This window comes from Crotalus tigris, unplaced genomic scaffold (genome assembly GCF_016545835.1).
Source record: "Crotalus tigris isolate CLP2741 ecotype Arizona unplaced genomic scaffold, ASM1654583v1 scf7180000017683.1919423, whole genome shotgun sequence".
NCBI classification, from domain to species: domain Eukaryota; kingdom Metazoa; phylum Chordata; class Lepidosauria; order Squamata; family Viperidae; genus Crotalus; species Crotalus tigris.
Genome location: NW_024096563.1, coordinates 710,268 through 730,817, shown reverse-complemented (window position 1 = coordinate 730,817; position 20,550 = coordinate 710,268). Strand labels below are relative to the sequence as shown.

At 44.5% G+C, this 20,550-nt stretch overlaps 1 protein-coding gene and 1 long non-coding RNA gene across 8 annotated transcripts in view; one reads left to right on the top strand and one right to left on the bottom strand.

Moving 5' to 3' along the window:
• The window catches only part of LOC120305553, a 33,474-nt gene extending 24,781 nt beyond the window's left edge, over positions 1-8,693 (bottom strand). The window contains exon 1 of the long non-coding RNA XR_005556069.1: positions 8,465-8,693. This is a non-coding gene — a long non-coding RNA (uncharacterized LOC120305553). The remainder of the gene's footprint in view (positions 1-8,464) is intronic.
• CCDC33 (coiled-coil domain containing 33) overlaps positions 1-19,640 on the top strand; it is a 100,683-nt gene extending 81,043 nt beyond the window's left edge. For 4 of the 7 annotated variants that reach the window (XM_039337557.1, XM_039337556.1, XM_039337561.1 and 1 more), the window contains 11 exons: positions 7,009-7,059; positions 9,569-9,633; positions 10,116-10,143; positions 13,386-13,581; positions 13,869-13,957; positions 14,263-14,394; positions 14,486-14,573; positions 14,782-14,900; positions 16,185-16,271; positions 17,326-17,445; positions 17,564-17,774. In XM_039337557.1, the coding sequence (XP_039193491.1) occupies positions 7,009-7,059; positions 9,569-9,633; positions 10,116-10,143; positions 13,386-13,581; positions 13,869-13,957; positions 14,263-14,394; positions 14,486-14,573; positions 14,782-14,900; positions 16,185-16,271; positions 17,326-17,445; positions 17,564-17,698 (1,110 nt within the window). In that variant the 3' untranslated portion in view covers positions 17,699-17,774. Of the gene's footprint in view, positions 1-7,008; positions 7,060-9,568; positions 9,634-10,115; positions 10,144-13,385; positions 13,582-13,868; positions 13,958-14,262; positions 14,395-14,485; positions 14,574-14,781; positions 14,901-16,184; positions 16,272-17,325; positions 17,446-17,563; positions 17,775-18,164; positions 18,262-19,458 lie in introns of those variants that run through there. The other 3 variants (XM_039337558.1, XM_039337559.1, XM_039337560.1) reach the window with 3 other exon arrangements.
• The last annotated feature ends 910 nt before the right edge of the window (positions 19,641-20,550 follow it).

Below are 20,550 nucleotides of genomic sequence, written 5' to 3'. Positions count from 1 at the left end.
ATCACCCCTTTTGAATGGGGAAGCAAGTCACGGGAAGGGCTGGGGCATCTCTATTAAACCAGCTTCCGGGGAGATTAAATGCTTTTTGTTACAATCCAATTAACTCTCAAATTGAATAGCAATGTGAGGGGAGAATATATGGAGGCATTCCCAAGCATGTATGTATAAATATATATATTTTCCCTTCACTGCTTATCTGGAAGACCGTTTGTAAATAACTAGAGTTCACCTCTAGTTTAATCAGATAAAGAACGATTAATTGCAGTTGACTTCTACCTGGGTGAATAGAGAAGCAGATGAGATGGGCAATTCACAAAGGAGGCATGTTCAGACAAGGGAAGGCAAATTGATTTAATGTGAAGAAATTTACCCTTCCAAGACCCAGCAGCTGTTCAATCTCAAAACATCAAACCTTGTGTTTCTCTCACTGATGACCAAGATTGGAATCCAACCCATGAAATTTGTGTTTGATTTTGGATGCTTCAGTCGTTAGTTAGAATTAAGGAGATTTCACCAAATTCCTCTATGAGTAAAATTCCCACAGATGCCATTCAGCTTCATCCTGTGAGTAAGTTGGACCACAGCAGATGTGGTAGTGCAGGGATAGGCAACCTTGGCTCTTTTATGACTCGTGGACTTCAACTCCCAGAATTCCTGAGCCAGCTATGCTGACGGGAAAGGGAGAGGTTTCCAAGCTGAGCCAGGCTGGCTCAGGAATTCTGGGAGTTGAAGTCCACCAGTCATAAAAGAGCCAAGGTTGACTATCCCTGTGGTAGTAGTGTGCTGTGAGGCAACTGCTTGCAATCTTCTAGTAACTTTCTCCTCCAAGACTTAGCCAACATTCCTTGACTACTAGTCATACTTTGACTTCATGAAGTAGTTTTGAGTTTATCCCATTTAAGCCCTTCTTCCAAATATTTTGCAGTTTTACAAATGTTGGATTCCTTCATGTTATGAGGCTTCCCTCTTTGGCCACGAATTGTGCAATTTGGGCTACTCAAACTCTGAATATTGGAAAGGGAGGGAAAGCTACTAAGTTCTTAATAAGAATCCCAATTTTGAACCCGTAAGTTCTTCTCCAGATCTTCTATCTCATAGAATAAAAAAATATATCACTTTAATTTTATAGAAGTTGGGAAATAGAACATTTATATAGTGTTCCAATAATGACAATGAGTCATGCCCTTCATCCACGCAGTGACATTGACAGACTTTATCTACCAAGGCAAATAGGTGGGCGTGGAATGCTACAAGTACATCAGATGGTTGAAGAAGAAAAAAAGGCTTTGGAAGAATATCTGAAGAACAATGATGAAGATGCACTGAAATTAGTATATCAGGAAGGCTTACTAACTACTGGAGAGACCAAACTGGCCTACAAGAAAGACCAAATGAAGAACAGAATAGAGGCATGGGAAGACAAAGCACTACATGGCCAATACATTAAAAAATAGCTGGGAAAGCAGATAATAATAAAACCTGGCAATGGCTAAGAGCAGGAAAATTAAAGAAAGAGACCGAGGGACTAATTCTGGCTGCACAAGACCAGGCCTTAAGGACAAATGCATACAAAGTCAAAATTGAGAAGACAGCAACAGACAGTAAATGCCGCCTATGCAAAGAAGCTGAAGAAACAGTGGACCACTTGGTAAGCTGTTGCAAGAAGATTGCACAGACTGATTACAAGCAGCGGCATGACAAAGTAGCAACAATGGTGCATTGGAAGATCTGCAAAAAATATCATTTGCCTGTAAGCAAAAACTGTTGGGATCATAAAATAGAGAAAGTCATAGAAAATGATAAAATTAAACTACTCTGGGACTCAGAATTCAAACAGACAAGCACCTGCAACATAACACCCCAGACTTAACAATTGTCAATAAGAAAGACAAAAAAGTCTGGATAGTGGACGTGGCAGTGCCTGGAGACAGCAGAATAGATGAGAAAGAACTGGAGAAGATAAAAAAATACAAAGACCTACAAATAGAAATAGAAAGACTGTGGCAAAAGCAAGCAAGGGTAGTACCAATAGTAATAGGCTCCTTGGGTGCGATCCCAAAACAACTGGAGCACCACTTGAACACCATTGGCATTGACAAATTCGCTATTAGTCAATTGCGAAAGGCGGCCTTACTAGGAACTGCTTCCATCCTGCGACGATATCTGTAATACCATCAAACATCCACATCTGCCTATCCCAGGTCCTGGGTAAGGACTCGATAGGTAGACAAAATGCCAAATCCAGTCTGAACATCTGGCTGACTGTGCGATGATCCATAATAATAATAATAATAATGATAACATTGGAAGGGACCTTGGAGGTCATCTAGTCCAACCCCCTGCTAGAAGACCTCCAAGGTGCCATCCAACTCTGTCATTCTGTTCTGTTAAGTTCTTGCAGGCAATATCCTGCAGAAATAAGAAGCTCCTGAAATGCCAAATGTTTTAAGGGATGATTGCTGGCCCTTGTTAAAACACTGTGTCCTTCAGCATGAGGTTAATTCCTAAATATCCCCATGCGATGCACAGCCCAGGTCCATCCCTTGCTCTAAGTTTAATAGATTTGTCCTGGCCTAATGGCTCAGGGAAGGCCATCGGGTCAACACTAATGATCAACTCTCATTCCCAAGCAATTACGGTCCTGTCTCCAAGGAGAAGCTTGAGGTGGTGCTTGTAATTAAAAGCCATGGCAGCATAAGATTTACACAGGCCCGATTTACCACGGAAGGCCACTTGCTTGGAAGATGGATTAATGTACCAGGATGTGCTTCGGCATTGCTTATTATGCTCCTCTGCTTCAAGACCCAAATCGCCACCTGCCATTCTTAGATTCTAAGCATTTGAGAAGGCACTAATCATGGTCAGCCTGTCACTGGGCCTTCCCTCTCACAGACCCATCTTTCTTCTCTGATGCCCTAAGATGGCAAGGAGAGGAAGGCTAAGATTATGAGGGGAGAATTTGGCTGAATGTCAAAAGCTTCCTCAACAGGATAGTGGAGAAGCCAAAAATTGGGGGAAACATAATGAGCAAAACTTTAGGACAGTGGTTTTCAACCTTTTTAATGCCGCGACTCCCAACCGGTCATAAGTCGAGGACTACTCAACCAGTCGTAAGTCGAGGACTACTCAACTGGTGCAGCACCGTTTGCAGAATGGGACTTTTGGCGGGCTCAGCAGGGCAGAGACAGCCTGGACAATTCCTATTGGTTTTTGAAAGCCAATAGAATTAGACCCTATTCAAGAGAGTCTATTCTATTGGCTTTCAAAAGCCAATAGAATAAAAGGGAGTAGCACAGCTAAGGAAAAGGAGGAAAAAAATGGCGGACTGCATTGTTTGGCGACCCCTGTGAAATGGTCATTTAACCCCAAATGGGGTACTGACCCACAGATTGAGAACCACTGATTTAGGAGAAGCTAAACTTAGGAGAACTGTGTTTAGGGGAATTTTAGAAGATGCTGACCCCTATATAAGTGGTCCTCAACTTACAACAGTTGGTTTAGTGACCATTCAAACTTACAAAGTGAAGACTTCCTGTATAATTTTACAGGCCTATAAATATACCTGTAAATTTCTCAGTCTCCATGATCCAACAAACCTTCCCCTCACCACACAGGCTGTGTGGACACAACACTGACTAAGATAAGATAAGATAAGATAAGATAAGATAAGATAAGATATAACCTTTATTGTCATTTTTTTACTGTAGGCACAACGGCACACATCAAAAATGAAATGTAGTTACCCGCTCTCAAAGTGAAACACATACACGACGCACACCTAAACATATTATGTACAACATATATATATACCCACACCCCTACATATACATAGCAAATAAATATTAAATACTGCCCATCTTGAACATATAATAGAAGGAGGAAGCTTGAGAGTTCACAAGATTAATGCTATATGGAATGAAACTATGGCTGAATCTGGATGTTTTGCTAACATACTTGGCTGGTTTTATGTTTCAGACTATGGTTGAAAACATGACATTATAGGAAGGTTGAGTCAAAGGGGGGGGGTAGAATGACATAAGTTCTGTATTTCCACATTTTATTTGCACCCCGTGGTTTCCTTATCGGGACTCTGTAAAACAGTTTTTTGATCTCCCAAATGTTTCTTTCAAGCCCCTCGGAAATAAATAAGTTCCACTGGTTGAAAACCCATCCTGCTGACAGCAAAGAGCCCAAAGCAATCGGCAAAACAAATCAACAAACCAGGATAGGATAGGTGGGAAGAAGGGAGAGAGGGAGCTGAGCTGGAGAAAGATCCTTTTTCAATCCCATGTGAAAGGCTTGTGTGAAGGGAAAAGGGGAAACGGGACTTTTGAAAAATCACCCAATTGCAGACAGAGTGAAGATAAACTGCCGGCTATGAAAATAAAGCTTTTTAATCCTTGGCAATAACCATCAAGGAGCCGTATGCTTCGATTTTTGGCAGCTTTGCCCATTCTCCTCTAATGGAGTTGGATTTTATGGCTTGTGGCTTCAGATGTGGGATGGGTCGGGTTTTGGGGTTTTTTTTGCTTGGCCTGTGAACTAATGGGGGGGGTCACCTTTTATGTCACCCCAGCATTTGATGTGAATCCTGTTTCAAATGGTTAGGACATGATCTGGATTTTGCACCTGTTAGCCTTGCTTGCATGGCTAATATAGATGTGTGTGTTCCCCACCAATAAAACAGCCTGGTCTTCATCTCTCCTAGACTGAGATACTCAGAGCATCTTAGTAGGACGTAATTAACTATCGGCTCAGCTTTGCCCACCCATATAATATTTCACCTGGAAATAAATCTTCCTTTGGTTATAAAACCTTGCTTTCTATCTTCCCTCCTTCCTTCATTCCTCCCTCGCTGTCCCTCTCCCCCTCTCTCCTTCCTTCCTTCCTTCGTCCCTCTCTTCCCTTCCTTCCTTCCTTCCTTCTTTCCTTCCTTCCTTCGTCCCTCTCTTCCCTTCCTTCCTTCCTTCCTTCCTTTCTTCCTTCGTCCCTCTCTTCCCTTCCTTCCTTCCTTCCTTCCTTCTTTCCTTCCTTCCTTCCTTCCTTCATCCCTCTCTTCCCTTCCTTCCTTCCTTCCTTCCTTCCTTCCTTCCTTCCTTCCTTCCTTCTTTCGTCCCTCTCTTCCCTTCCTTCCTTCCTTCCTTCCTTCCTTCCTTCCTTCCTTCGTCCCTCTCTTCCCTTCCTTCCTTCCTTTTTTCCTTCCTTCCTTCCTTCTTTCCTTTGTTCTTTCACCCCTCTCTTCCCTTCCTTCCTTCTTTCCTTCTTTCCTTCCTTCCTTCTTTCCTTTCTTCCTTTGTCCCTCTCTTCCCTTCCTTCCTTCCTTCCTTCCTTCCTTCCTTTCTTCCTTCGTCCCTCTCTTCCCTTCCTTCCTTCCTTCCTTCCTTCCTTCGTCCCTCTCTTCCCTTCCTTCCTTCCTTCCTTCCTTCCTTCCTTCCTTCCTTCCTTCCTTCCTTCCTTCCTTCCTTCCTTCCTTCCTTCCTTCCTTCCTTCCTTCGTCCCTCTCTTCCCTTCCTTCCTTCCTTCCTTCCTTCCTTCCTTCCTTCCTTCCTTCGTCCCTCTCTTCCCTTCCTTCCTTCCTTCCTTCCTTCCTTCCTTCCTTCCTTCCTTCCTTTTTTCCTTCCTTCCTTCCTTCTTTCCTTTGTTCTTTCACCCCTCTCTTCCCTTCCTTCCTTCTTTCCTTCTTTCCTTCCTTCCTTCTTTCCTTTCTTCCTTTGTCCCTCTCTTCCCTTCCTTCCTTCCTTCCTTCCTTCCTTCCTTTCTTCCTTCGTCCCTCTCTTCCCTTCCTTCCTTCCTTCCTTCCTTCCTTCGTCCCTCTCTTCCCTTCCTTCCTTCCTTCCTTCTTTCCTTCCTTCCTTCCTTCCTTCCTTCCTTTTTCCTTCCTTCCTTCTTTCCTTTCTTCCTTTGTCCCTCTCTTCCCTTCCTTCCTTCCTTCCTTCCTTCCTTCTCCTTCGTCCCTCTCTTCCCTCCTCCTTCCTTCGTCCCTCTCCTTCCCTTCCTTCCTTCCTTCCTTCTTTCCTTCCTTCCTTCCTTCCTTCATCCCTCTCTTTCCTTCCTTCCTTCCTTCCTTCCTTCCTTCCTTCCCTTCCTTCGTCCCTCTCTTCCTTCCTTCCTTCCTTCCTTCCTTCCTCCTTCCGTCCCTCTCTTCCCTTCCTTCCTTCCTTCCTTCCTTCCTTCCTTCCTTCCTTCCTTTTTTCCTTCCTTCCTTCCTTCTTTCCTTTGTTCTTTCACACCCTCTCTTCCCTTCCCCTTCCTTCCTTCTTTCCTTCCTTCCTTCCTTCCTTCATCCCTCTCTTCCCTTCCTTCCTTCCTTCCTTCCTTCCTTCCTTCCTTCCTTCCTTCCTTCGTCCCTCTCTTCCCTTCCTTCCTTCCTTCCTTCCTTCCTTCCTTCCTTCCTTCCTTCGTCCCTCTCTTCCCTTCCTTCCTTCCTTCCTTCCTTCCTTCCTTCCTTCCTTCCTTCCTTTTTTCCTTCCTTCCTTCCTTCTTTCCTTTGTTCTTTCACCCCTCTCTTCCCTTCCTTCCTTCTTTCCTTCTTTCCTTCCTTCCTTCTTTCCTTTCTTCCTTTGTCCCTCTCTTCCCTTCCTTCCTTCCTTTCTTCCTTCGTCCCTCTCTTCCCTCCCTTTCCCTCCCTCCCTCCCTGTCTAGAAATGGCTAGTTTATACTATTATATAAAAAGCTGAGATTTGATGTTATTATCTTACTCTACTGGACCAAAGGGAGTTGGAAGTCAACGCCTTTTCTTTCTTTTTCCCTTCTTTTCTACACTTTTCTCTTCCCTTTTCCCTGCCCTGTTTTTCCTCTTATTTGCTTTTGTATTTTTGTATTTTATATTGTAAACCAATAAAAAGGGACAAGCAAAAAAAAAAAAAGGAAAGCAGGACCAATTTCTAATCATCGTCTTCTCCTTATTAATATTATGAATAGCCACACATTATGTGCTTCCCCTTCCCTCCTTCTCTTGAACACTCTCTTTGGAAAACAATGACCGAAAATCTATTTTTCATTTTTAAGGACTCCTACATCGAACCTGATCGTAAGTCTTCCTACTTTGACCTGACAGAGGTGAGTAGAAACCGCAGCATCTAGCTTTCTAGATGGCTGGGGGATTCTGGGAGTCGAAGTCCACCTATTTTCAAGTTGCCTGGTCCAGTGGTGGGGTGAACCTATGCCACGCGTGCGAGAGGCGGCACTCAGAGCCCTCTCTGTGGGCACGCGTGCCGCTGCCCCGTTTGGAAGCGACAGGGCAGGAAGTGAGCGAGCAAACGGCATTGGCCCCCCAGGGATGCCCCGGAGATGGCAAGGGACTGGCCCCGGCCACGCTCACCCAGTCTGCCGTGATCTCTGCAGCCATGCCCACCCAGTGGGCCACACCCCCCCTAAGGGCACCACAGTGCTGATACAGCCCTGGCACTTTGCGATAAAGAAGTGGGTTTTGGGTTGCAGTTTGGGCACTCGGTCTCTAAAAGGTTTGCCATCACTGCCCTGGTCTATTTCATAGATTCGTAGATCATCGATTCCAATCAGATTCACAAGCGTCCTGTAAGATATCTTGGATACTATTCTTCTCTCTATAACTCAGTGGTTCTCAACCTTTTTAATGCCGCGACCCCCAACCGGTCGTAAGTCGAGGACTACTCAACTGGTCATAAGTTGAGGACTACTCAACTGGTGCAGCACCGTTTGCAGAATGGGACTTTTGGCGGGCTCAGCAGGGCAGAGACAGCCTGGACAATTCCTACTGGCTTTTGAAAGCCAATAGAATTAGACTGTATTCAAGAGAGTCTATTCTATTGGCTTTCAAAAGCCAATAGAAAAAAAGGGAGTAGCACAGCTAAGGAAAAGGGGGGAAAAAATGGCGGACTGCGTTGTTTGGCGACCCCCGTGAAATGGTCGTTCGACCCCAAATGGGGTCCCGACCCACAGGTGGAGAACCACTGATCTAGAACTCTTGTTTCCTCTTACCTAAAGCCTCATTTGCAAGCTTGTTTTTTTTTTCTAAGACACTTGCCCAAATCGGAGCCATGGAAACTGTCAAGTGGAACAGGGAATCGCTGGGGGGGGGGGAGGAGTCTCATCTCTGGGATCTCCCTCCTGTCTGTGGCTAAGGGCAAAGTGTGTTTTCCGTGACTGATGGGTCTCCTGTATTCTTGTCACTACCTGGTGGGCAACCATCCACCTGCTGTTGCTTTCCTGTCACTCTTTGTGGTCTTTTGCTTACAGCCTAGTTGCTAAGAGAAGCTCTGTCTGTTATAGCAACCAGCCATTACTGGAATGCAGAAGAGAGGAAGGCAGATTCCTCGAAAGCAGATCCAAGCTTCTAGATCACTCTGCTCCCTGTTAGATCCTTTCTCCCTCCCTTCTCACCGCCCGCCAGACTGCAGATCCCCTCTTTTAAGTTTAAGCACTGAGAGATCTTCCTTGTCATAATAAGCCACCCTGCCTGGAATAAGTCCATGTCAAAGTTTACCTGGGCATTTCTGCTTGAGGAAACGCCAACGCACCTGTTTGCTTTGTTCTTCTGGAGCGCCTGTGGTTTCCTTGGGTGTTGTCACTTGGAAAGGACAGGCACCTGGCAACGGGGACAGAAGCCGGATCAATCAGCCTTGCAAAGGGAGGAGAAAGCTGGAAGAAGTCTTCTGAAGGCTTCAGTAGTTTTTCAGCGGGGCAGAAATTGGTGTGAAGGCAGATCTGGGCTGCTTAGCTTCTGCAAATGGCATTGTACTACCGGCCCTTCTCCTCAACAGTGAGTAACTAAGGATTCTTCCGCTCTCAGGTGGCACATAGGTATTCCCCCCCCCCCCATGCAGCAGAAGGCAGACCCGTTCACACAAAGAATTCTGTTGAATGATAGGGAAATACACAATTGAGGGACCAAACGTTCCCTTCCTCCCTCCCTCCCTCCATTTTTCCTTCCTTCCTTCCTTCCTTCCTTCCTTCCTTCCTTCCTTCCTTCCTTCCTTCCTTCCTTCCTCCCTCATTTTTCCTTCCTTCTTTCCTTCCTTCCTTCCTCCCTCCCTCATTTTTCCTTTCTTTCTCTTTCTCATTCTCTCCCTGCCCCCTCCCTCCCTTCCTTCCTTCCTTCCTTCCTTCCTTTCTTCCTTCCTTTCTTCCTTCCTCCCTTCCTCTCTCCCTCCTCCCTCTCCCTCATTTTCCTTTCTTTCTCTTTGTCTCCCTCCTTCATTTTTCCTTCCTTCCTTCCTTCTTTCCCTCCTTCCTTCCTCCCTCCCTCCCTCCCTCATTTTTCCTTTCTTTCTCTCTCTGCCTCATTTTTCCTTCCTTCCTCCTTCCCTCCCTTCCTCCCTCCCTCATTTTTTCTTTCTCTTTCTCATTCTCTCTCTCCCTGATTTTTCCTTCCTTCCTTCCTCTCCCCCTCTCCCCCCTCCCTCCTCCCCTTCATTTTTCCTTTCTTTCTCTTTGTCTCCCTCCATCATTTTCCTTCCTTCCTTCCCCCTCCCTCCCTCCCTCCCTCATTTTTTCTTCCTCCCTTCCTTCTTCCCTTCCTCCCTTCCTCCCTCCCTCCCTCCCTCAATTTCTACATTTTGAGACCGGCCATCTGCTTCTTGTTTCACAGATGCCAAACAACAGGTTTCCATTATCTGATGCTGTAGCTAAGATGCTGCCTGAGAAAGACAACAGGTAGGTCCTGCCTTAGCCCGTGGGCTCTGCAGAACAGTAGCAGATATTCTTAACAACTGTGTTGCTAACTTAACAACTGCAGTGATTCGCTTAACAATTACGACAAGGAAGGTCATAAAATGGGACAAAATGCAATGAACAAGCGTGCCACTTAGCAACAAGAGTTTCGGGCTGCCCTGTGGTCTTAAGCCAAGGACCGCCTCTACCGCATTTACAGTTTCACATTGCACAAAACTATACCAGGTGCGCAACGCACCATGCATATATGTCGAAAATTGCTTGCCAAAAACGTATGCTTGGGAATGCAGCAACAATTAATTGACTGATTAATGTGTATGTATTAGCAGAAATACGGATCTTTATGCAGCTTTTTCCCCCCCTTCTGTTTTACAAGCTGCTAAAGAAACAGATCAAAATAAACATACAATCAAGACAAGGGGGGGGGGAAACTAAATTAAATTTTTTTTTTGCCAATTTTTCAGGCCAGTCATTGAAGAGATCCAGGATCTGGTAAGGCAAATATAATTAGAAATAATAATAATGATTCATCAATCATTATTATTTAACATATTACAACATTTCGCTCTTCCTTCTGTCCTTTTTAATCTTTGGGGTTTGGTTTGGTTTTGGTTTTTTTCCGTTTTTGAGATGTTGATCAGCATAACAAACGGGCTTCCTTCGATTTTACAATCCATCAAAAAAAGTCTGCCCCTTTTTCATGGCCGCCACCAGCAAGCTACAAAACGCTTTTCAGAAAGGAGGAGGAGAAAAGCAAAACGCTTGACAAAACTAATCCTCAGACTTGAAGGAACTGCCGAGCTGATTAATAGCCCGGTTCTAATCCTGCTGTGTGTCTCTCGCCCTTGGCATTTGTAAAACTATCACAGAATCACTTGAAAGATTTTTTTAAAAAAACTGGAATAAGATATAAAATGCTGCCCTCTGCAGCAAGGAAGTAATTTAGCAGAAGGGATCCAGCAGATTGGTTAAAAAAAAACCCCAGAATAACAGAGTTGGAAGGGACCTTGGAGGTCATCTAGCCCAACCCCCTGCTCAAGTAGGAAATCCTGTACCAGTGATGGCAAAACTTTTAGAGACCGAGTGCCCAAACTGCAACTCAAAACCCACTTATGTATCATTTGGGTGCTGGGTGAGCGTGGCCCATTGGGTGGGCGTGGCCCATTGGGTGGGCATGGCTGCAGTGGTTACGGAAGACTGGGTGGGACTAAAACGTTCAATCAATCAATTTTCAACTTCATGAGTTCTTTTTTTTTCTGCGAGAAATTGAAATTGATTGATTGAACCTTTTTTTTTTTTTTGCATACAGTGGCGGAAGCCTAAAGCAAAAAGGTTTTATAAAACCCAGCTGAAGGCCTAGAACTGGGGCGACAGCACGCGTGCCCACAAAGAGGGCTCTGTGTGCCACCTGTGGCACGCATGCCATGGGTTCGCCACCGTGGTGCTATACCATTTCAGATCAATGGTTGTCCAGTCTCTTCTTGAAAACCTCCAGTGTTGGAGTGCACACACACACACACACACACACACACACAAGATCTCAAAGCACTGAAAAGCAAGTTTGACTCAGTTAAGTAGAAAGGCTGTGAAGGAAAGTGAGAAAAAGAGAGTGGAAAAGCCAAAAGAGAAGAGAAGAATTCAACCGAACCACTCTTGGCTGGAGTAGATATGATCCGCTTTGTTTATTGTCATGGTTGTCCACAAAATGTGCTCAAAACATCAAGATGATGTCCACAACTGTGAAATCAAAGCTGAGAAGAGAAAAGAAGAGAAGAAAAGAGAAGGAATAGAGAACAGATTGTAGAATAGAATAGAATAAGAAAAGAGAAGAAAAGAAAAGAAAAGAAAGAATAGAGAAGAGAAAAGAAGAGAACAGATTGTAGAAAGAGTAGAGTAGTAGAATAGAATAGAATAGAATAGAAGAAGAGAAGAGAAGAGAAGAGAAGAGAAGAGAAGGAGTAGAATAGGAAAGAGAAGAGAATGCTTTATTTGGCCAAGTGTGATTAGATACACAAGGAATTTGTCTTGGGTGCAGAAGCTCTCGGTGTACATGCAAAACAATAGAATAATAATAATCATAATAATGATACCAATAAGAGGGGGTCATAGAGAAGATGAGAATAATAATACTGCAGCCAGAAAACATGGATAAATATACAGTCCTTAGACATAAGACAGAACTCTGCGTTCTTTACTCAGACTGAAAAGAAGGGTATGAAAGAACGTCTTCAAACCATTGTCCCATAAGGAGTATTTCAATAGCAAATTGCACAGAAAACCACATGCTTCATTTGACTCTAATTTTCTCCTCTGGGGTGAAAGGAATTTTGTGTCTCTTGCCATCAATAGCTTCTGTATTTGAGCCATTGCAAAATCCACTAGTTGAGGCACCCGTCAAGCTGCTTAACCTTCCCCAAGCCTTGCAAACATTGGGCTGTCCTTGTCTGTTTCCCATCTTCCCAGCTGATGGTCACTGTTCAGCAGAGCCACATGGTCCTGGACCCAAAAATGAAGAAAAAAAAAAAAAGGGTAGATCCATGAAATATATCTCTTGACAGCTAGTCAGAGACAAGGCTGTGCCAACCTCAACAACATTCTGTACATGCGTCAGTTTCTCTCTGGAAGACACCCAGGAAGATTGCTGGGATGCTCAGGCCTTGTCCCAGCTTGACTGGGGTGACACTGAACCCAACCATCTCCCTCCGCTCACCCTGTGTCCGAAAGAGCAGGAAAGGAGGCATCCCTCCTATACATTCCATGAAATCCGTCTCCTTGGTCTTTAAACAAATAAACCAGCCTTATCTCTTGACCTCCTGTTGAAGACTCAGGCAAGGTCGAGATTGGAGAAGGTCACCAGCCTGGTCCAGGGAGAGGTCTCCATGGCCTCACAGCTGTTCTTCTACAAGGCTGTGTAGCATCAGCCAAAAAGGATGTTGGTTGACTTTATGTTCGGCTCAAGGCCATTTTTAGAGGCTTTCGTTCAGCCACCGCAGTAAACTGAACTTTCTCAGGGTTCTTTTCATGTGCTGCCTCCTTCCCCAAAAAACCTCCGCCAGAAAAACTCCATTGCAGAATAATTTCGTGCAACCGTGAATTTCCAGTGAGAAATGAATCTGCGCTCAGAAGCAGAGTTTGCATGTTTATGCTCTTAGCATGGAGGGAACACTATGCTATCTACTCTGCATTTAATCACAAATTTAAGGATTAAATTAATTTCATATTGCTATCGATAATTAATTAGATGGCACTTTTTTCCCTTTTGTTCATGCTGTTAATTTGTCCCTTCCTTCTTTATTTTCTTCCTTCCTCCCTTTCTCCATCTTCCTTCCTTCCTTCTTCTCTCCTTTCCTTCCTCCCTCCCATTTTTTCTCTCTCTCCTTCCTTCCTTCCTTCCTTCCTTCCTTCCTTCCTTCCTTCCTTTCTTCTTTCCTTCTTTCCTTCCTTTCTCTCCATCTTCCTTCTTCTTTCCTTCCGTCCTTCTCCCCTTCTTCCCTCCCTCCCTCCCATTTTTTCTCCCTTCCTTTTTTCCTTTCTTCCTTCTTTCCTTTTCTTCTTTCCTTCTTTCCTTCCTCTCTCTCTCCATTTTCCTTCCTTCCTTCTTCTCTCTCCTTCCTTCCTTCTGTCCTTCCTCCTTCCCATTTTTTCTCTCTCCTTCCTTCCTTCTTTCCTTCCTCCCTTATCTTCCCTTCCTTCCTTCCTTCCTTCCTGCCTGCCTGCCTGCCTGCCTTCCTTAGGAAATAGACAATTACCGCGTAGCCATGAAAAAAATGGCGGATGACATTATGTCTTTGCGCCAACATATTTCCACACTGGAGAGGGAAAACAGTGCGTTGAGACGCAACCTTGCCTTGCATGAAGATATTGGCCGCGCTCTTCTCCAGGACATTGATCTGGATGTTATGACCAAGGCAGAAATAGTCGACAGAATATGTAAGAGAATTGTCTCTTCTTTTTCTGCCCATTCAGAAAATGGGGGTGGGAGGGCCTACTTAAAAGGAAAGGAACGAGAGCAACCCAGAAATCTTCATTTTCTTTGAAAATGTGTCTCACATCCATCCAGGCCATGGAGGCCTCCCTGCAAAAGTTAATGTTGGATAGCTAAATGGCAAGATTGCCACATGTCATCCCATCACTTCCATCAATGGGTTGGGAGAAGAATTTTGACTACCTTCATTGGAGTTTTTGCCTTTTGTTGTTGTTGTTGTTGTTGTTCTCAGTGGTCCTCAAGCAAAAATTATCTTCTGGGGCTCGGGAGATGGCCAGGATGAAGGATCGGATACAGAGACTGCAAAACGAATTGATTCGGGTAAAGTGTTCCTGGAATTCCCTTTTGCTGCATCTTTTATTGGTCTGGCCTTCTTGACTGCTTGACAGGACGACGAAGTCTTCATTTATTGATGATTTTTGTCCCCAATCTAGGCTGCTGAATTGGTTAATAATCATAATAATAATAATAAACTTTATTGTCATTGTATGTGTATACACAGTAGACACGTACAACGAAATTTATGTGACACCCAAAGGCCAGGTCCCACACACATAATCCCCAAACACACTCCCACCTTAGACTGAAGAATTTCTCTCCTCTCGCTTTATTTTTTCTTCCCGCAGAAAAACGACCGAGAAAAAGACCTGGTGATGTTGCAGAAAGCTCACCAACAACAGCAGATGGTGCTTCGAAAATATCAAGCCAAGATCGCCAGGATGCAAACGCTTGAGGATGCCGTCAAGCAGCAGGAAAAGGTGTAGGGCTACTCTCTGGTACCTTCAAAGGGGGGGGGGTTCCTTAAGGGGCCTTTCCCTGGACAGTCATGCTCATCTGTTTCCACAAAAGGTCATCGAGAAGATGGAGAGGATGCTGGAAGGGAAGGTGAAGGAACAGATCAAAGAAGCCTCGTTCGGGGAGTTATCCAAAACGGCTGGTAAGTAAGCCACAAGTATAGCAGATCTTCTGTTATTCCTTTCCAGGAGATTTGGCTGCCATCCTGAACGAGATGGTTGAGTCACCCATTTCTGCTCCCAAGTAGAGAAGAGATTCTTCGTACTTACGAAGCTCTTTCCTTCTCTCTGTCTTTTTATTTGTTGTTGTTGTTGTTGTTGTTGATCATCCCATACCTGACCTGTCCTCAGGTGACAATTGGACCAAAGATGTCTACTCCACCCTATTGATGGAGAACATGAGGCTACGGGATGAACTGGGGAAAACTTCTTTTCGTTCACCCATCATATTGCAGCAGCAAGCATTACCAGTAAGACTCAATAACCCTTTCTCACTTTCCTCTCCTTTCCTCTCTTCTCTTTACTTACCTATTTATATGTATATCCATCTCTCCATCCCTCCATCCCTCCTTCCTTCCATTAATCCATCCCTTCCTTCCTTCCTTCCTTCCTTCCTTCCTTCCTTCCTTCCTTCCTTCCTTCCTTCCTTCCTTCCTTCTCTTTATCTGCTGTGTCATCTCTATGTATCACTCGACAAGTATCTTCTATTTCTTCCCTCTCCCACTTCTGTCTGTCTACATGTAGGTCTGTCTAACCTTCTAATTATCTATGTCCCTAATGTCCCATGTGTCAACTGCCTGTCTTCATTTGATGGTGCCCCTGATGGGTCTGAGCCAAAAGGCAGTCAATCAGAATAACAGAACAAGCCTGGAAGGGACCTTGAGGTCATCTAGCCCAACTTCCTCCGTCAAGCAGGAGACCCTCTACCATTCCAGACAAATTGTTGTCCAATCTTTTCTTAAAACCCTCCAGTGTTGGAGCACCCACAACTTCTGGTCTCCAGTGGAGACTTTTCCCACCAGCTGATTCCTTTAACCCAGTGTTTCTCAACCTTGACAATTTTAAGGCATGTGGACTTCAACTCCCAGAATTCCACAGCCAGCATGGCTGGCTGTGGAATTCTGGGAGTTGAAGTCCACATGCCTTAAAATTGTCAAGGTTGAGAAACACTGCTTTAACCGAATAGATGTGTCAGAATCCAATTATATTTCATCTCTAGTTATCAACTATAGAAAACCCCATTTCTGCCTTCCCTGGATTCTGCCATACGATGAAGGGAAGGGGGTGAATAAAGGGGCTTTATGGCCCTCACTTCCTTCAGTACACTTCAAAGCAACTGAATGTGGGTATCACCAAAAGGACTAACCATAACAATGGGGCTATTACCTTTCATGTACTCCTCTCTGAAGTCTCCCTCCAGTTGGCAGTAAGGAAAAGGGGGTGGGAGTGTAATGCCTGAGACTGGCGCTGGAAGAAGGGGGTGATTGGGTGGGGCTACTGGGGAACCCCTTAAAACCTTGAATGGGAGGGCTTGGACCCCAAGTCCTGTCTAGAACGCCTGCAACCATTTTCTCGTAATAAAGGATGCCTGATGGAAGAATTATTCCAAGAGTTCTGTCTTCTCAAGATGCAAAGTGGGGTGGGTCCTTACAAGATGGGCCCTTTGTAACCCCAAACCACACGAGTCTTTATTTGTATTTCTTGACTTTCTCCTCCATCTGTGAACAACAAACCCTTATTAATGTTTCCCCCAGGACACATTTTCATCCAGCTCAGAAAAGCTCTCGTTGATTTCAAAGCTGGAGAAGGCTGAGGCACGCATCCTTGCCTTGGAGCACCAGGTAATGGTCATCTCGCTGGCACGAAGTTTTGGGATGATCCCTCCCCAGATGTTCCTTGGCATCCAGAATGAAATCCAACCCCTCTTCATCTGTGTTCAGACAGAGCAGTGTTTCTCAACATCAGCAACTTTAGGATTGCGGGGACTTCAATTCCTAGAAGCCTTTGCTGACTAGAGAATTCTGGGAGTTGAAGTCCACCCGTGTTAAAATTGCTGACATGGAGAAGTACTGAAACAGAGCATTGAGGTATAACTGGTACTAACTCTTAGTGTCTTCATTTTATGGTTCATAGCTAAATTCTGCCTGGCAAAGCTCAGAGGTAAATTCAAAAAATGTGGTTTTTAAAACAAAAATGAATTCTTCTAAGTTTGGCCACTTGGCCAATGCTGATGATAGCTTATTTGTTAATTAGGTTTATATCCTGCCTTTGGACAGCTTGCCAGCAATGTTCATAATTCTATTCCTCCTATTTCCCCTACCCCTGAGAACAATTTTGTGAGGTGGGTTGTGCTGTGAAGAGATGAGGGAAGGCTAGATCTCATCATCTTTCAATTCCTTGTCCAGCTCCTTAACCTAGTTCTGGTGGTCAACCATCAAATGCTAAAGCATCTTGTCAGAATCCAATTATATTTCATTTCTAGTTATCAACTATGGAGAACCCCATTCCTGCCTTCTCTGGATTCTGTCATTAGATGAAGGGAAGGGGGTGAACAAAGGGGCTTTATGGCCTTCATGTAGTTTTCTCTGAAGTCTCCCTCCAGCCGGCAGTAAGGAAAAGGGGGTGGGAGCGTAATGCCTGAGACTGTCGCTGGAAGAAGGGGGTGATTGGGTGGGGCTACTGGGGAACCCCTTAAAACCTTGAATGGGAGGGCTTGGACCCCAAGTCCTGTCTAGAACTCCTGCAACCATTTTCTCGTAATAAAGGATGCCTGTTGGAAAAAAGATTCCAAGAGTTCTGTCTTCTTAAGATGCAAAGTGGGGTGGGTCCTTACACATCTGCTGTATGTCATAATTGAGGCTCTGTGCCTGTAAGCATTTCTCTTCTTTGGTACAGCTGGCGGACTCTGCCAAGAGCTGGGGGCGAGACAAGCAGAATTACAACACTCGTCAGCTTGAAAACGACCTTGGGTTTGACCGATCGCCGTCCTCGTTCATAATTCATGATGTTTTTCCGGTGAGCAATGGACACAAACAACAGAAACAGACCAGGAGGGAAGGCCAGATAAAACTTCTAGGTGACTCCAGTGGTGGTACCCAGGTGTAGAACCATCCAAGATGGTTTGCTTCTTTAGGTGAAGCATCGTTTCACATTGAAGTCAACCAAACAGGGAGCTGAACCTTCCTCCAGCATTAGGATGGGACAGTGTCCATCACCGCAGCAGAATAACAGAATAATAGAATTGGAAGGGACCTTGGAGGTCTTCTAGTTCAACCCCTGCTCAAGCAGGAGAACCCTCTACCAATCCAGACAAGTGGTTGTCCAGTCTCTTCTTAAAACCTCCAGTGATGATGGAGCATCCACGACCTTTGAAGGCAAGCCATTCCACTGGTTAACTGTTCTGACTGTCAAGAAATTTCTCCTTAGTTCTAAGTTGCTTCTCTCCTTGACTAGTTTCCATCCGTTGTTTCTCGTCTTGCCTTCTGGTGCTTTGGAGAATAGGTTGACCTTCCTCTTCTTTGTGGCAGCCCCTCAAATATTGGACCACTGCTATCATGTTACCCCTAGTCCTTCTTTTCACTAGATTAGACATACCCAGTTCCTGCACAACCTCCAATATCTATTCTTCAGGGTTAGAACAGAATTTTGTAAGAATTTGGAAATGGAGACCAGCTTTTGATCTGAAGGAGAATCTTTGTTCTTTACCCTTTCACAAGTCTCCCCTTCATCCACAGGACGAGAAGGAAAGGAGAGCGGATGAAGAGGAGAAGCACAAAAAATCAGGGAACGTCATACAAAAGTAGCTAGTCAAAGGGCTGAATCTCCTTAGAGGTCAGTGTTAATCCTTAGCCACAGTTGTAAGCCAAGATTGCACAGCTTTGGGTAGGGGTGGCGGAGGGCTGTAGGCCACATTGGTCCTTTCAGGAATGCCTTGTAGACCAAACTTCCAAAGATGGAAGAATCAGGACAAAACTTGAGCAAAGAATGTTGTCGTGTATTCTTTTTTAAAAAAAACATCAGTGGAGATAAATAACGTGATTAATCTCTGTGTTGATAAAGGTTGTTTGTGGAAACGAATATCCCAAAATATCTTTTTTTGTGTCTGAGGTTTCTCTGAATCACATTGCTCTTTCTTTGCGGGGGGGGGGGGTTGTTTAAAAAAAATTAACCTTATTGAACCCTACCACCTTGTTTTACTAAGGGGAAGTATTTTTTTAACAGTCCCTCTCTTTCCAATTTCTCGAAATAAAACCATATCTAGTTTCAAACGGGGGCTCCCAATTTTCCCACAACTGATGTTTGCTCTTTTCTCTTCCGTTGATTATGGAAAATTACCGTCCTTGTCAAATACAATCAGTCTGAGGGGCTGCCATGCAGAGAGGTGGACCCTCCACAACAGGGTTTTCAAACTTGGCCCTTTTATGACTTGTGGACTTCAACTCCCAGAACTCCTCAGCCAGCATATGCTGGCTGAAGAATTCTGGGAGTTGAAGTCCACAGCTGATAAAAGAGCCAAGTTTGAAGACCCCTACTCCACAGCCTTTCTGGGGGGAAAAGTTGTAGGCCATGCTGGAGTAGTTGCAATATTGCTATTCCTGACAAGGAGAAAGAGGCTGGCATTTTCCTACCATCAGAACTGGATTGTTGAGATACAGCCAATCCTAGGTGTGTCTTGAACCTCAGCCAATGAGTGGGAGTCACCTCAGTCGGGAAAAAATGTCCCTGCAACCATTTTTTTGGTGGTTGAATAGAGTCAGCATGTCTTCAGCTCAGCCTGCTTTCAGTACATTGCCATGAAGTTAGACCTGGGTCAAAGGCTGTCCACACCCAATGATGGGGGTCTTCAAACTTGGCCCTTTTATGACTTGTGGACCTCAACTCCCAGAAGCCCACAAGTCATAAAAGGGCAAGTTTAAAGACCCCTGCCCAATGACATAGGATATTTGGGTTGGGTCAACTGGTCCCCAGAGGGGAAGGATGAGGCAACAGTAAATTGTGTTCTGACGCCGCTTCTTCCATCGTTCCTAGAAACCACATTAAATTAACACAACTCAAGAGCCATTGGAATCCACCGCCTTTGACTTAAGTCTGGGAAGAAACTCTGGAATTCTACCTGCTGCAGCAGAACAAAATCTCTATCGCGAAATATATACTGTTATATACCTCTTTCCTGGAGAGATGAGCTGAATACAGACTTCTCTGTAAAACTAGCTTATGGTCTTGGTGCCTGTTATGTAAATTTTGTACGATACCTAAGGTGTCTCAGCCTTTTGAGTTTGTAATGGTAAGTGAGGATGTGCCTTGGGAGAGAGGACAAAAAGCGGCTGGCCAGGCAGCAGATCAGCTGATTCTACTGCAGGAAAGTGACTGTGTTTAACCTCTCAGAAGGGACCCCCCCTAATATCTATAAAGGTGAGGGGGAGAGATATAATTTCAGACTTCCAAGATTCTATTCATGTAACCTTACCACAAAGCTAGAGATTCTGGGTGTCATGTGAGCTGATTTTTTTCCTTAGTTCTGTTCTCGTTTATCTGCATTCTTAGCCAACGGTTGAGTCCGTAGCAGTCATCTTTCGCTGACTATTATTATGGCCTTAGTTTTCTGACTTGGCTATAGAACGCTCAATTTCAAATTTTAGCTGAGCATAAGAAAAATCCTGTTTGGAAACAAATTGCGGAGAAGGTCTGGCCATCTAACTGTGGTTACTTTAAAACTAGGACTCCTCCATTATTTCCTACCTTGGCCTAAGTTTTCAGGGTGGTCTGTCTTTCAGGAAAATCTGCCAGAGGCACCCAATGTGGTGGTTCGTCAGAAGACTCAGAAGAAGGAAAAGAACTTTATTTCATCCAGCACACAAAATTCATATAATCATATAGAAAGTTGTAATGGCCGTGACAGAGATATCATTAATAAAGGACTAGAGAAATGGACAGAGAAGAGGTCAAGATGTAGCCTTGGTCTTCAGAAGTAGCCTTCTACCATTAGCCAAGAGAAATCAAGAGTTGAGAGAGCCTATAAATGTCATATCTTCTTTGAAAACTTCCCAGAGGGAATCTGGTTGGACATTGTGGAAAACATAAAGATGGAAGAGATGCAACATTGGTCCAGCTAGAGCAGTG